Source organism: Chrysemys picta, chromosome 21 (genome assembly GCF_011386835.1).
Source record: "Chrysemys picta bellii isolate R12L10 chromosome 21, ASM1138683v2, whole genome shotgun sequence".
NCBI lineage: Eukaryota > Metazoa > Chordata > Testudines > Emydidae > Chrysemys > Chrysemys picta.
The window spans coordinates 15,094,033-15,107,767 of NC_088811.1; the positions used below are offsets into that span (position 1 = coordinate 15,094,033).

The following is a 13,735-nucleotide window of genomic DNA, read 5'->3' on the forward strand; positions in this document are numbered from 1 at the left end:
CAGCAGCACGGTTCCCAGCCGTAGCAAAAAACAGCAATTCACACAAAGGACGAACTAGCAACGTTTCAGAAGTGAAATGAAGCTGTTTTTAATGCATGGGGATTTTTTTTAAACCCCGCAAGCTGTTCATTCTTTGACTGTTACAGATCTTGACGGTTTGAGCTACTTCATAGAAAAGCTATGTGGCATCCAGGCTGACCATCTGCTTTCCAAGTTTTAGCCTGGTGCAAGTTTAAAGCGGCTGAGTTAGAAACCCCTGTAACTGGAAAGGGTCATAGAGGCAGCAAGAACCTTATAAATCTGGTGTCATGAACATTCTGCTGAAATAACACAGCTTCCTCCTGGAAATGCTCCTTTCTGTAAAGAGGGGAGTGGAAACGGGGCAGTTTGGATTCTGAATGTCTGATAGTTCTGAAGGGGGGTTTTGTACATGACCCTGCTGGGGTCTAGAACTCCAATAACTTTTTCTAAGAGACACTGGCAGACTGGCCACCACCACCTGCTTTCCTCTTATCATTGTCTGCAATCATTTCTATCTTATAATTTTCCTTGACACATTGAGAGTCAAGGGAAATGCAATCCAGAGCCCTTGCAAAGGTGTTCAGTACAAGCAGATGTGACAGTAGAACTGATGAATCTCCTCTTGAGCGGAATTTCGGATGCTGGTGGAGTGGCAATGGCTGTGAAGCTGGTTATTATGGTCCAGCTGCAGATGAAGGGATTGAAGGAGGCTGCTTCAAATAGGCCCTTCTGAAGTTACCAATTTCCTCTTCTTTCCTGGCGTCTTTGAATTTGAGTCATGATTTGATATATGGAAAGTTAGCAGGATTTCAGAGTCAACAGATCATTAGCTGGTGCCTGTCCTAGAGACAGAAATTTCTAGGAGATTGTGGGGGAAGGATGGGTTGGCATCACAATCTGAGAAAGCTCACGTCCTCTCTCCACCATGGGGCCAGATCCTCAGCTGTTGTAAATTGGCATGGCTTCAGTGGAAGTCAATGGGACAATTCTGATTTATACCAGCTGAAGATCTGACTCAGAGAGCCCTAAGCCAATGATATTCAGATGCCAAATCCTGTACGTTCCTGAATCAGGAACAGAATGAGAGAAGGAGCATATGTGTTCCTTGATCAAGAATGGGATGAGGGGGGCGATCAGTCCCCTCCAAGATGACCAAGAAGGAGGCTTTCTCTGAGATAGCTCATTTCAGGTGACAGAGTTGCTGAATAGTATTGTTGCCACTGATCTGTTGTTGAATGTGTTGGAGTTATTCCTGGGGGAATTCCGCGCCAATGCGTGTCCGCAGAATTTGTGTCCCCCACAGATTTCTTTGCTTCCCTGCAGAAAAATTACTTTCTGATGAGGAAGCAAAGGGAAGCCACAAGAGAGGTCATGCGAACCTCCCCAGCAGTATGGTAAATTATTACCTCACTCACCTGGTCTCTCTAATATCCTGGAACTGACAAAGCTACAACAGCCCATTGACTGGCAGCCCTCCATAATTTTCCACAGCTGTGAAAATTTAAATTGGTAAACATTTAAAAATATGCTTAAAAATAAACATTGATGTTATCTGTCAAAATTGTATTAAAAAATCCAATTCTGCCATTCCTATGTAGGAGCTCTACCCCAGTCACCTCCGGTGGTTTATCAATGTATCTTCTCTTCTCTGTCTTTCTTCCCACTCTTAATCCCTCTAATTTTTTCTTTGTCATATTCTGACTCCATTCTTTTTTTCGTCTCTTCTCCTCTCCATTATACTGCCACTTTAGGTACAATATATATAAGATTAGAAGTAGAGCTCAAAATTTTTCAACAGAACAATTTGCCATCAAAAATGCAGTTTTGTTGAAATCAGAATGTTGATTTTGACACTTTAGATGGGAAAAGTTGAAACGTTTAATTTCAACATCATTTTGATTCATTTAGTTTCAACTTTTACATTCTATTAAAATATGAGTGTTGATATATTTATATTTAATACTATGTATACAATGTTATATTTGATATTTTCATTTAATGTAAAAGTTGAAGTGACATGTAGCAAGACAACGCTGTCAGTTACATTTTTTTTTAATATTCATTTATGAGAAATGTCTGTCTTCTTGTTTCAATTCAGAAGTCATGTGTCGTTTCCCCCACCTTCCCCCTGAAATGCCAGAATTTCCCAAGGAATGGAAGTTCCAGATTCCAACCATGTCTAGTAAGAAGGTCCCTTTTGGGATGTCTCAGATGCTCTGGTTGGAGACTGATAATTAGCACATTCAGATCCATGTCTGGCATTTGGCAGTCCTATGCTGTCAAAGTGATGTGGCATTTCCGAACAGCCAGGGTGGCAAGTCATCTGAGTGAATCATTGTAGCATTTGATTAGCACTCAACTTGCCTTTAAGATTTGACTCCTCCTGGAACGAGAGTGAATTTGGTCTGGTGTTGAAAAAAATGAATCAAAGCAAACTAAGGAGTTTCATGCTGTTAATTTTTAGGTCTGAAAATGGTCACAATGGAATTGATGTGCATTCAGAGAACCTATTGCTGAGCCAAGCTCAGATGTGATGTAAGCAGGTATGATGCTCTTGATTTCAGGGGAATTACACTTACATTTATACTAGCCCGCTGTAAGTAGGTAAGTGTATGCATACGTTTAGATAGGCCTCTTGTTGTATTAGCCCTTTGCCATGACGTCTGCTGTGAGAAAACTCTACATGACAGAAAAATGCTTCCCTATCTCTCATTTCATAGCCAAGACTGTTCTCTCCAGTTAGGGTCTAGGAAGATCCCAGAATGAAGGGCAACGTGTATATCACTCTTTTTCTCTTTCTTGAGCACAAACATTCAGCCACAAATGTTACCCAACTCCTTCCTTGGCCATTCCCACTGCAGCCGTCAAACAGTTTAAAGCGAGCTCTCCCTGTGGTTTCCACTGTTCCGTGTCTGGTGAGTGGCTAGAATTAAAGCTGTATCAGCCTTTCACTTACACTAATTTAAATCCGTTAAGTCAATTGAGTTACAATCATAGACAACTGGTGTAAGTGCAAGAAACTGAGGCCCACAACTTGCATGAAAGAATTAGCAAGAAGCTGGGACAAATAATTTCGCTGTGTATGAATATGGTTTTGCAGCAACAGCAGCCACATTTTTAAATGTCCAGTCTGTCTTCTGCGGGGGCACTGTGTGCCACAGAATGAACTGCAGGTGCAAATCTGAATAATCACACCCACCATTAATTTCTCAAGCATAAAATTGCAGGTGCAAACAACACTTGCCAAAAAGCATGGGCTGGCCTCAGCCCTTCTGCAAAATCAACCCCTAATTAGCGGCCATAGAGGACACTGAGATGAGAAGTACAAACCTCTGAGGCACGGGGGCGGGGTTGCTTATTGCCCTGGCTATCTGTTTCTATGGAGAAGTGCTTCAGATTGCATCCATGTGAAATTGACCTGAGCTGCATCTGGGGACAATATCCATCAGCTAGCATCTCTTATGTAAGAATGGCTTTCTCAATAAGGCTTGGGTCAGAAAGATGATTGCACATAATGATTACGCGCCCCTCCATCTCCACCTACTCCAGAAATGTCATGGTAATTAAAGGGCCACTTTTACTTACAATTCAACCTGCTTTGAAATGAGAAAAAAATGTGGATTGAGTGGTTTATTTAATTCATAAGAAATATAGCCCTGGGAGAGCACAATTCAGAAAAGAAAATAACTTCTGCCCGGCGGGTCTATCTTTGATGTAGCTCCATTGACTTCAGATGAGTCACACTACAGATAAATTGACCCCCAGATTTTCACTCTATCAGCTTTTGTGACAGGGAGAGAAACAATAGCAAGGGATAATGTTAATAATGTCAGCTTTAACCCTATAATTTGCCTGTACATGAGCTTTTGAAAAAATTCTCTTCTCCTGTATGTTTGAACTGTTAAAACTAGTCATTTTTAAGTGAGAGGGCTCTGGAAAAATTTAGATACCAGATCTACGTTTTTTAAAATGGTCATCTAAAATTCACTCCAGCTGCTGAACTACTGAAGAGATTCACTTTCAACTTTTCCAGAAATCACTTCATGTCCTAACAGTAAGTGATGTAATCTAGGTTGTGATCAACATTTGCTTTCATGCCTAACGAAAGGATTTTAACTCTGCTTTAACTGAACTCAACCTTAACTAAGGAGTCACTGCCCGAGACTCCATAATATGTTCTATACAACTCTGCCAGTGCACCTCGATCCTGACCTGTTGGAACTCTGCCTTTCCACGGGTGGGACCCTGTGCATCTCAATACCTCTCACTCCTAGGCTACGCTGCCCTTGCTGTTTCACTTCTAGGTCTGTCAATGTGAGGGTTCAGAGTACAGGGTACTGAGCCTTTTCTGGGACAGGTTGTATGTCCTCTACTCTCATCTTGTGGGAAGTACTCAACACCCTGCAGGATCAGGGTTACAGACAAATGTCGCTTTGTGACCAGAGTAATCTTCCCACTGGGCAGAGATTAATGCTCTGCATTTTGGTACTGGAAAGGCTGGCATTGCTCATGTGTCCTACCCTCAGCCCTCGCTGCCTTCTGCTGGAAGAGCAGAGCCGCACTGGTACTGAGGTGGTACTGACGACAACCGTTTGGGGATTTTTGGAGGAGAATATGATGGGGGACTTTGCATTTCCTTCCCTCTATTAGCAGCAGCAGCAGCAAACCTCTGGCAGCTCAACCGATACTTACTTCAGACTCCAGAGTTGTTAATTTGACTCTTGTCATGAATAATAGATTCAGTGACACAGTCTGAAAAGGAAAATAATTGAAAATAAATACATGAATTCACAATAAATGAAGGTGCTCACTGCTCCCCCAGCTGAGGCGCTCTGCCCCAACGGTGCTTGCATTTCATTAGCATGGTCTATGCAAGTAGAGCATTTGATGGTCCTTTGGGAAGAACAGTGCTTTATAAAAGTAAGATATGATTATTGTGTGTGCTCCAGAAGCAACAATTCCCTTTATTACCCCTACCCATCTCACACAGAAATAAATTTTAAAAATATTGTAGATGGGGTTTTTTGTTTGTTTGTTTGTTTGTTTGTTTTTTAAAGCAAACCCTGTTATTGTGGTTCCTGCAAGATAGTGCCGCATTGACCCTACCACAGCAAGGCAATCCTGGGCTGTCATTTTAGTTTGTGGGGTTTTTAACCGCATGATAAAGCTGCTCTGTGAATATTACAAGCTGCTCCCTGGATATTACAAGTGTCAAGAAAATCAAAGAAAATGAGATTCTCAGCCATCCAGATGTCCTGGGCTCTTGTAAACAGCAGAGTGTGCCCGTGAGTTCATTGCCAGGGCCATGTGCTTATTGCTTCTTTGTAATCCTCACTGAATACTCACGAGGCCTCATCAGCTGGAGCAGGGGGAACGTTGCCTGGCTCAGCTGCTCTGCCCTTTATCTCTCCTGTAGCCCACGAAAGCTTATGCTCAAATAAATTGGTTAGTCTCTAAGGTGCCACAAGTACTCCTGTTCTTTTCGCGGATACAGACTAACACGGCTGCTACTCTGAAACGTCCCATCTCTGGTTCCTCTCTCATCGTCTGTCTGTCTTGTCTGTTTGGACCGCAAATTCTTCCAGATCCTGACTTTCTCTTGCTTTGTGTTAAAATGTATAGTGACTACCACAACAGGGTTGGAGGCAGGGGTTTCTAGCTGCTACTACTAATTAATGAGACACAGCCTGACTAAGGGTATTGGAATCTGGTTCATACCGATCGTGAGTCAATGACAAAGCCAAAATTAGAGTGAGGCTCCTGCTTCCTAGGTCACTCCCTGTCTACCACGCCATACACCCTCTCAAGTGTCGCCTCCAGGCTGTACGCAGTTGAAGGTCACGTTTTGCAGTCGTATAGCCAAAAATGCTTAAAATTGTAATAATCCCTTCCCTGTTCTCAAAGCCTGATCCTTGGGCAAGGATCCTCTCTTATACATATACTGCTGCTTTATCTGTTCCTTCTCAGAGCTTCTCAAACAGCCCTGTCAGTTGAGCAGAGCTGTAGGACCAGCAACAGCTTATGACTAACAGAAGGCCGTGTGATAACTGCAAATTGATCCCATTGTCATCACTTTTCAGACACAGCTGTGTATCCCCCTCTCCTCTCCACCTGGAATTGCTGTCATTAATCCAGTCAACAGCAACCACGGCAGAAGGCCCATCACTTGTCTCCAGGCAGAGACCGTCAGTGGTTTGCTTTCAGGCATGGGACAACATTTTGTTTTGTTTTAAAAGCTCCTGCAAATTGAATTGCGTTTTTATGACACCATAACCCCAGGCACTTATTACACTGAGCAGAAATCATTCCGCCTGAATTTATTATTAGGCACAGCTGAGAATGTACAGGGACATTTCTGGCACTCTTGGATGGGTCTGAATTTTAAAACATTTCTAAAATGTCTCTGATGGGGACTCCTTTAAATTGTATTGTAGTTCAGAGGAGAAGTCGGTAGCTACACCCGCAGCTTTCTACACCCTTGTTCTGTGTTACTCGGGCAGAATTCGTGGTACAGTCCAGCAGCGTTGTGCCGCTCTGGTGATGCAAGCGACTGTAAAACCCACTTTAACGGGGTAAGGCCACCATTGCATAGTGGTGAATCTGGCCCATGATTTTTATTTTCCTACCACAAGCTATAAAGTAATAACTTTGGCCAGAAAAGCACTTTTTAATTGCATTTCTTTTTATAATTCTTACTGCAGCTGGCCACGAAGAATAATCAAACAGGTGTTTGCATTTTACACTCTTTGTTCTTCCATTAAAGCCTTATAATACTTTTTGAAAAGCACCCTTTAGATTCCCCCTCCTTCCCTGTTTTTAAGGCTCTCCTTGTGCAACAGCTGAGGTGCAACCGCCAAGATTTCTGAAGGATGGATTGCATTTCAATAGCAGGCCGTCAAGGACCTAGAACAGCTGCCCTTTCCAGTCATGATGGCAGAGGAATTTCCCTGAAACCCTGGCTTCTTCCATTTGGCTAACAGTTTTTGCTGGCAATTCTTTGCTCAGCTCTACAGTATGTAGTGCACTTTTGGGAGAGTCTTGCCTACCATTAAGCTCTGTACAGCGCTTGCATTTATCTGGCTTTTCAAACTCCTGGGCAATCATCTCCAGTTCCATATAAGGCTTCATGGGGGCACAGGTCCCTTGGGACTACCTCTTCTCCTTAAGGCCCCGATCCACAGCCCGCTGAAGTCCATGTAAGTCCAAACAGTAAGAATTCATGTGTCCCTGGACGCTGGGCTCTGTACCATATGGAATCAGCCCTGTAGTAAGAATGGTTTCAAGAGTTGGCTCACTGAGCAGTCTTGCCCAACTAGAGGAAATCTAACAGCTGTCTTTAAAGGGAGCACATCTCGGGATGGAAATGGAGCCAAACAGGAGACTTTACACATTTTATTTTCCAGTAAATCCAGGACCTGTTCCTCTCCACTTAATCCACCTCTCAACTAACGTCCTTTATTTCACTGCCTCCTAAACCCCCATACTGATGAATAAAGGATTCATACTTTTCCCGAGAACAGTGTGCACATCTGAACAGTCAATCCATTAGGCCTTTGGTGGTTATTTTAATTAAAGTACTAATCTGTTCAAAATATAACGAGCCTGTTGAGCCATCTGGGTTGATTAAAGTTGCATATTGAATTATTAATGTGCTGATTAAATCCTTCGATTCGCTCCAAGTTCTAAGTGCATCCAAATGTTACCACTCAAAAGCTGCTTTCTGCAAATGGCTAGGTTTGAGTTTTGACTTCACATGAAATCATTCTGGACTGGTTTAGTATCTGGAGACTCTATTCACTTTGCCAGTAGTTGGGCCAGATCTTTGATTCCGACTAACTCCCCTTTGCAGCACTTAAAAGTGTCCTAAGGATGCAGTTGGGGATCTCCCCGTCCTACGGGAATTCCCCACTGGCTGTATCCCTTGCAGCTCTACATAGACTTAGTTGGTCAGACATTATTCTAGTGGGGTAAATATCTTTGAAAAATGAAGCTCAAGCATTAGACATATTTATTCAAATAACAAGGCTGTTAGAGTTCGTGCTTCAGGCTGTTGCTGATTACCAGCTGGGGTAAGGAAGGAACTTCTATCATGGTGCATTATGAGCCAGCTGTTGGACAGCGGATTGGCTGCAGACACTGGGGACCCCTAGGATTAAAAATCATACGTCTTTAGTCTGCTAAAATCTCTACTGCCAGCTGAGCTGGGGGCCATGAAAGCAGTCGTGACTCAGGCTAATGGCGTTTTCATGGTAATTCCAGTCTGTTTCTCTTCTGCTGGCAGATGCATCCGCACATTTGGCTGAGTAGAATAGAAAAGGATATTTAAAGATAAGTCTTTTCTATTGAGGATCTTAGCTGCACTACTTCAAAAGCCTCACTCCGCAGACGCTGCACTTTGGAGTGAAAAGGCAGCTGGCTGCCATCAGACTGGTGGGTTAGGATCCTTAATGTTCCCTTGTTCCTTTTAAACTGATTATACTTAAACATAATTATTATAATTAAACAGAGGGAAATCTGACTATTTTTTCTCTCTCTTGCTTGCACTGATTTAGGGAGGAGTCCAATATGCCTCTCAGAAGGTAGTTATCTTGTAATTACATGTGATCACAATGTAAGAGAGAGCCCTGCCTTATGTATACTCCAAACACAGTCCTATCTCAGTATGTTCTTAAGGCTAGAACAGTGTTTCAGTAGTGTCTCATTTCAGGTTCCATCCAACAACCTTAAAACTCTTAATACATCTTAATTCTCACTACACACCTCGGATGTAGACACAATTATCTGCATTTTACGGGGGGAGAAACTAAGGCACAGAGAGGTGAGGACTTGCCCACAGCAAATCAGTGGCAGAGCCAGAAACAGAACCCAGACCTCCTGACTCCCAGCCTCGAACTCTAACCACTACAAACACGTCCTCTCTTAGCCTGACAACATACCAGACTTTTTCTTAAAAGCTAGAGGTGGCCAAGGCTTTAAACACGCAGCATAAATAATGCTCATAGAGCAAAGGTGATGAAGAGTGTGGAGTGATGCAGGAATGGAGCAGCCAGTGGGAATCTGCATGTGGCTGGGGTAGTGGTTAATCACCAATAATCTTGGGGAACTGAATTTTTCAGACATATTTCTCCCTGTAGCTGCTGGCCCTGTGTGCAGAGCTCTGCCTATCTGGCGTAGTTGGGCGTTAATGGGACTTTTCATACTCACAGGACTGTGTTGTTTTTTGCAGGTGAATGGCCACCTGGACTACATGAAGCAAATGGACACTATCCTGAAGGCTGTGGGCATTAAAACCAAGGAGTGTCGTCTGGAGGAGAAGGGGAATCCCAGCCTTTTCTCGAACCAGGGTGAGAAAAGACAGCCGACAGCAGACAGTGAGAGTCAGGAAGAGGAAAGCACCTTGGGAGATGATAATTCCATCAGCCATGATCACTGGTCCTGGCAGCCTGTACCCAGCGAAGGTCTGCACCCTAGTGACAGGAACTCGGATCTTGCACACCCTGAGGTTTCTGAATTTCCAGGCTCTTTGGATGCCAGCAGAGACCAGAACCCAGGCGGGCTGGAAAAACCTTTACCAGCCAACCCTCTGCCCTGCCCTGATTCTGCTGCTCATGTCCTGGGAGGAACCTTCCTTCCCTGCCCGGGCTGTTCAGACACTAATGACCTCAAAAAGCCGGCAGCACACCAAGGTCTGGACTGAATCCCTGCCTCAGAAAGAATTACTGGATCTTCCCTTGGTCGCTGCATCGTGGCCACTGCATGCAATCTGTCCAGCACTCCAGTGTAGAAGGGCATCTACCAAACCCCTCCCCTCAAAACAACACTGGTGCCATTGGCCAGTTCTAGGGGCAGTGACTACAGAACATTCATCCCAGGGGAATCCCAGGACTTGTGGAGCTATAGGACCCTCCAGAAAATGGATGTGACAAACCGGTTGTTAGCAAAGGTAATAACATCCATAGCTGCTGTGCTATTGCATTAGAGAGGCACTGGACGCATCGAATAACCCAGAGTTGTCTGTCTTGAGGGGAAACAAATCAGGGCTTCTTTTGAGTTAGTTACGGTGGGAGGATGTTCTGCTAGGATTAAAACCTCTCTCACATGAGTCTACAACCCGGTGAGCTTCCCAGCGGACGGGGGTGGGATGCCATGGTCACGGCTTCCTCCTGTTTTCCCATCACTTCACGCTACATAACGGGAAACGCCAGCAGCTCGTGCTTAGAGCTGGTGTGGAAAGGCCCAACTCCTGCCATTGCAGGCACATGGTCAGCCCGGCTGCTTTGATCTACCGGGAGCAGCAATCTGCTTTCCAGAGGGGAATATTGATTGCTGTGACAGGCGGGGCTGTAATCTCACAGCCGTTCCTGCAGCCTCTCGGGTTGGTTCTGTTTCCTCCCCTGCTACCCGTGAAAAATTCATGACTCAGTGGGAGTTTGACATGAGACATCAGGCTCTCTCGCTTGACCCTCTAGCTTCTGCTGCTGCCCTAGGAGTGCCTCATGGCTGGCTGGTGGGACTGTGGTGTCAGTGGTGAGCCCCCCCCCCCCCCACTCCTCCTCTCCCCTCAGTGCTTTTGTGCACAAACTAGCACAGAGACTGACAAACCAATGTACTGGCCATGTCACTGATGCTGCGTAGAGATGCTTTAACAAGGTGCTGTCGCCCTGCACGTGGTAACAGAACCCCAGAGAACACTTCAATTGCTGCTTTCAGGACCGCATGGAAACTGGCATACAGCGTAGGAGCGTCACTGGATCAAAACCTTCAGAGCTACTGCCGATGGGTTCTCCCACGTGCGGAGGAAAGGACCCCGGGGCAGATGCTCGGCTGCTATAGTTCAGTGATGGATATACACCAGCTGAGGCACTGGCCTTTATTCTTTGGGGAACAACTGTCACCTTTATAAGAAAATGCTGCTGTAACTTGTGAGTCTTAGAGAACCAGGTGACTTGATGGGCATTGAAAGAGTATCTTGGAGACCAGGAACCCCCTGTTTAGTATTCTCACTAGGAAATTAAAAGGTTTAATTTGTTTTGCACTGTTGGGTTTTTTGTTTTTGTTTTTTAATGTGGCCAGGTATGTTTGGTGTTTTACATGAACAGTTGGGCTTGATTCACCTGTGCCTGTCCATCTCAGATCTTGTTAACCAGCCTTTCATACGGCGGCAATAGAGGGAGCAAACCCGGGTTCATTCATCATGACTCTGCTAATGGCTGGCTGAGACGTTGCACAAGACATTTTGCAAAGTCCCTGCCTCAGTTTCCCCATATGAGCATATCCCCGGTGGGGATTGAGACAGTTTTGTGCTCCCTGGATGAAAGGTGCTAGAGAAGAACAAAGTCTCTCGTGATTTTACCATTGAGTTGGCGTCACCAGCTTAAGCTCTGAAAGGGAGTAACCAGACTCCACTTTCATCGCATGGCTCTCATGCAGCGCCTTTCCGCATCAACAAGGGAATCTGTATTTGCAGTTTCCAAAATGCCACACACCCAGCCACTCCTGTACCTGCTCAAGGAGACCATTTGTGGGCTTTCACTCCACTCCCCAAAGTCATAGGTGAGGGGGAACCAGGCCCCACGGGCTGCACCAGGCCCAGGCAGCGAAAGCCGTCTGGGATGGAGAGGTCTGTGTTCCCTAGAGAAAGCAGGTCACCTCCCAGCTTATGAAGGACAGCCTGCTCCTTAGAGAGCCCAGGCCCTGGCTTTGGAAAGATTTTCTTGAGGTCGTGTTGGACATTCATTGTGATCTCAGCTTTGAGGTCACCAAGGAGCTCAGCGTGTCCTAACTCTTAGGTTCTCGGCCTTCATGCCCTCTTTGGCCACAGGGGCAGTACTTCATCTCCTGGACTGCAGGCTAGAGGTCGGAGCAAGGATTCCAGCGAGGTTGCTGTCCCTGTGCAGGAGCTCCAAAGGGGCCATGCTCCAGCGTGATCCCTTGTCTGATTACTCTGGCTGTCAGCTAGAATTCCTCCTTGGGGCTTCCAGAAGGTGCATGCCACTGCAGCTCAGCCATGCCTTTGCAGGCTGTGGTACACTTGCCCCTCCACGGCTGGCTGGTGCAGCAGGATTCAGTCCCGCGGGCGGTCAAAGACTTACCCCCCATTCTAATTACAGCTTCAAGTTTTATGTTTAAAACAATATAACTTGGTAAAATCTTGCTCCAAATGCAGGCTTAGTAGGAAACTAAGCCTGTTTGGGGGGGTGGGAAGTGGGGGCATAGGCTGGTGCTGCTGTTGTTGACACATCCCCAGTCTTCCTTTACTTCCCTCCATGGACAGGCATCACGTCAGTACGAATAGCATAGCATATCTTTTATTCCAACGGTTTTTACAAACCGTATGCACCGATCACTTCTCCCACCGTTGAAGCGCCGCAGCCATTTCACAGGGCACGAGACTAAAACTAAACCTTGTATCCAAAGTGCTGGGGCAGTTGGAGGTAGGAAAGCTGCAATTGCCCGGACACCACCTCTACTGTGACCCCGAGCGTATTTCGTGCTGCACCGTGACTCAGGCCTAACGTCACAAGGCACAAAGGGCAGCAGCAGTGCCAAAATGCAGAGCAGATTTGACTTTTTCCCCCTTAAGAGTTTTCCCCTGTTTTTTTCATAACACAAATGCCCGTTATAATGAATCCCTTCCCTCCGACAGCATCCAGAGTGACGACAACGCCACGGCGCCGTCACTTAGCCACACTTCATCTGAGTCTCTCAAAACACTTTACAAAAGTGGGGGGATCGTTCTTATCCCCCACCTTACAAGTGAGGAAACTCCGGCAGAGAGCAGTTACTGGTCTGGTTTTCAGCAGGGCACGGCCCCGGCAATGCCTACTGCCTTCACTGGCATCTCCTTCCCCACCCCATGGGCATGCTGGCAGCTGGGCATTGCTGGAGCAGAGTGGCGCTCTACCCCCACATGCTTTCTCCACCCACCCTCCCTGACATGAACCCCACACTGGGGGTTTCAAACAGGAAGACTCGAGAAGCAGCCGGGGGTTTCCCCACACAAGGAGAACTGTCTGTTGAAGCCTGTATCAAAGAGACGGGGTTGTTGCACCATCTTTTAAAAGCTATTGTGATTAAATGGGTCAGGGGCAGGGCATAAGCATAGTAATTCTATGTGAAAGTGGGGGGGTCCCCTCTTAGACTGAACAAATCAAGCCCTTGAGTACCAGACCGTGAGTTCTCCACAGCTGAGGGGACAGCTGGGATGTCTGATCACAGCGGCGCCATGAGACTTTTCCAGCACTAGCTAACCCTGCTGCTCTCTGGCCAGTGGCCTCATTAACAGAGCTTCTAAAAGCACAGTGGCTGGCGTCCCCCGCTGTGGTTCATGTCCCATCAGCCTCTGCAGTGGGATTGTAAGAGCAAAAAAAAAAATCATTATTTCTGAAGCTAGTTACCAGTGACCCTTTTCCTCATTGTGGCCAAGACGCACCATATAATGAGTCTTTCAGCATCCTGATGTTCTGCTCAAACACCCACTGCGCTGATGATTTCTCAAGGAAACAGCAGCATGAAAAGACTCGAGGGATTCCTCACGCCATCAGTGCTGGTACTCTGAAAGCAAGTGTGTGTATGTGTGTGTGTTAGGAGGTGGCAAAGTGGGACTGTTCAGTACCTACTAAGGACCAGCAAACACTGGATGATAGTCATGCCGCTAGCAGGGAGTGGTCCTTCCAACTAAAAGCATCACACCAGCCCTGCGAGGGGCAGATGC

General features: G+C 45.9%; 1 protein-coding gene across 3 annotated transcripts in view; it reads left to right on the forward strand.

Moving 5' to 3' along the window:
- Nucleotides 1-11,056, forward strand: part of TMCO4 (transmembrane and coiled-coil domains 4) — an 81,523-nt gene extending 70,467 nt beyond the window's left edge. For 2 of the 3 annotated variants that reach the window (XM_042852959.2, XM_008167321.4), the window contains exon 14: nt 9,248-11,056. In XM_042852959.2, the coding sequence (XP_042708893.2) occupies nt 9,248-9,718 (471 nt within the window). In that variant the 3' untranslated portion in view covers nt 9,719-11,056. Of the gene's footprint in view, nt 1-2,485; nt 2,565-9,247 lie in introns of all 3 variants that reach the window. The other variant, XR_010594285.1, reaches the window with a different exon arrangement.
- The last annotated feature ends 2,679 nt before the right edge of the window (nt 11,057-13,735 follow it).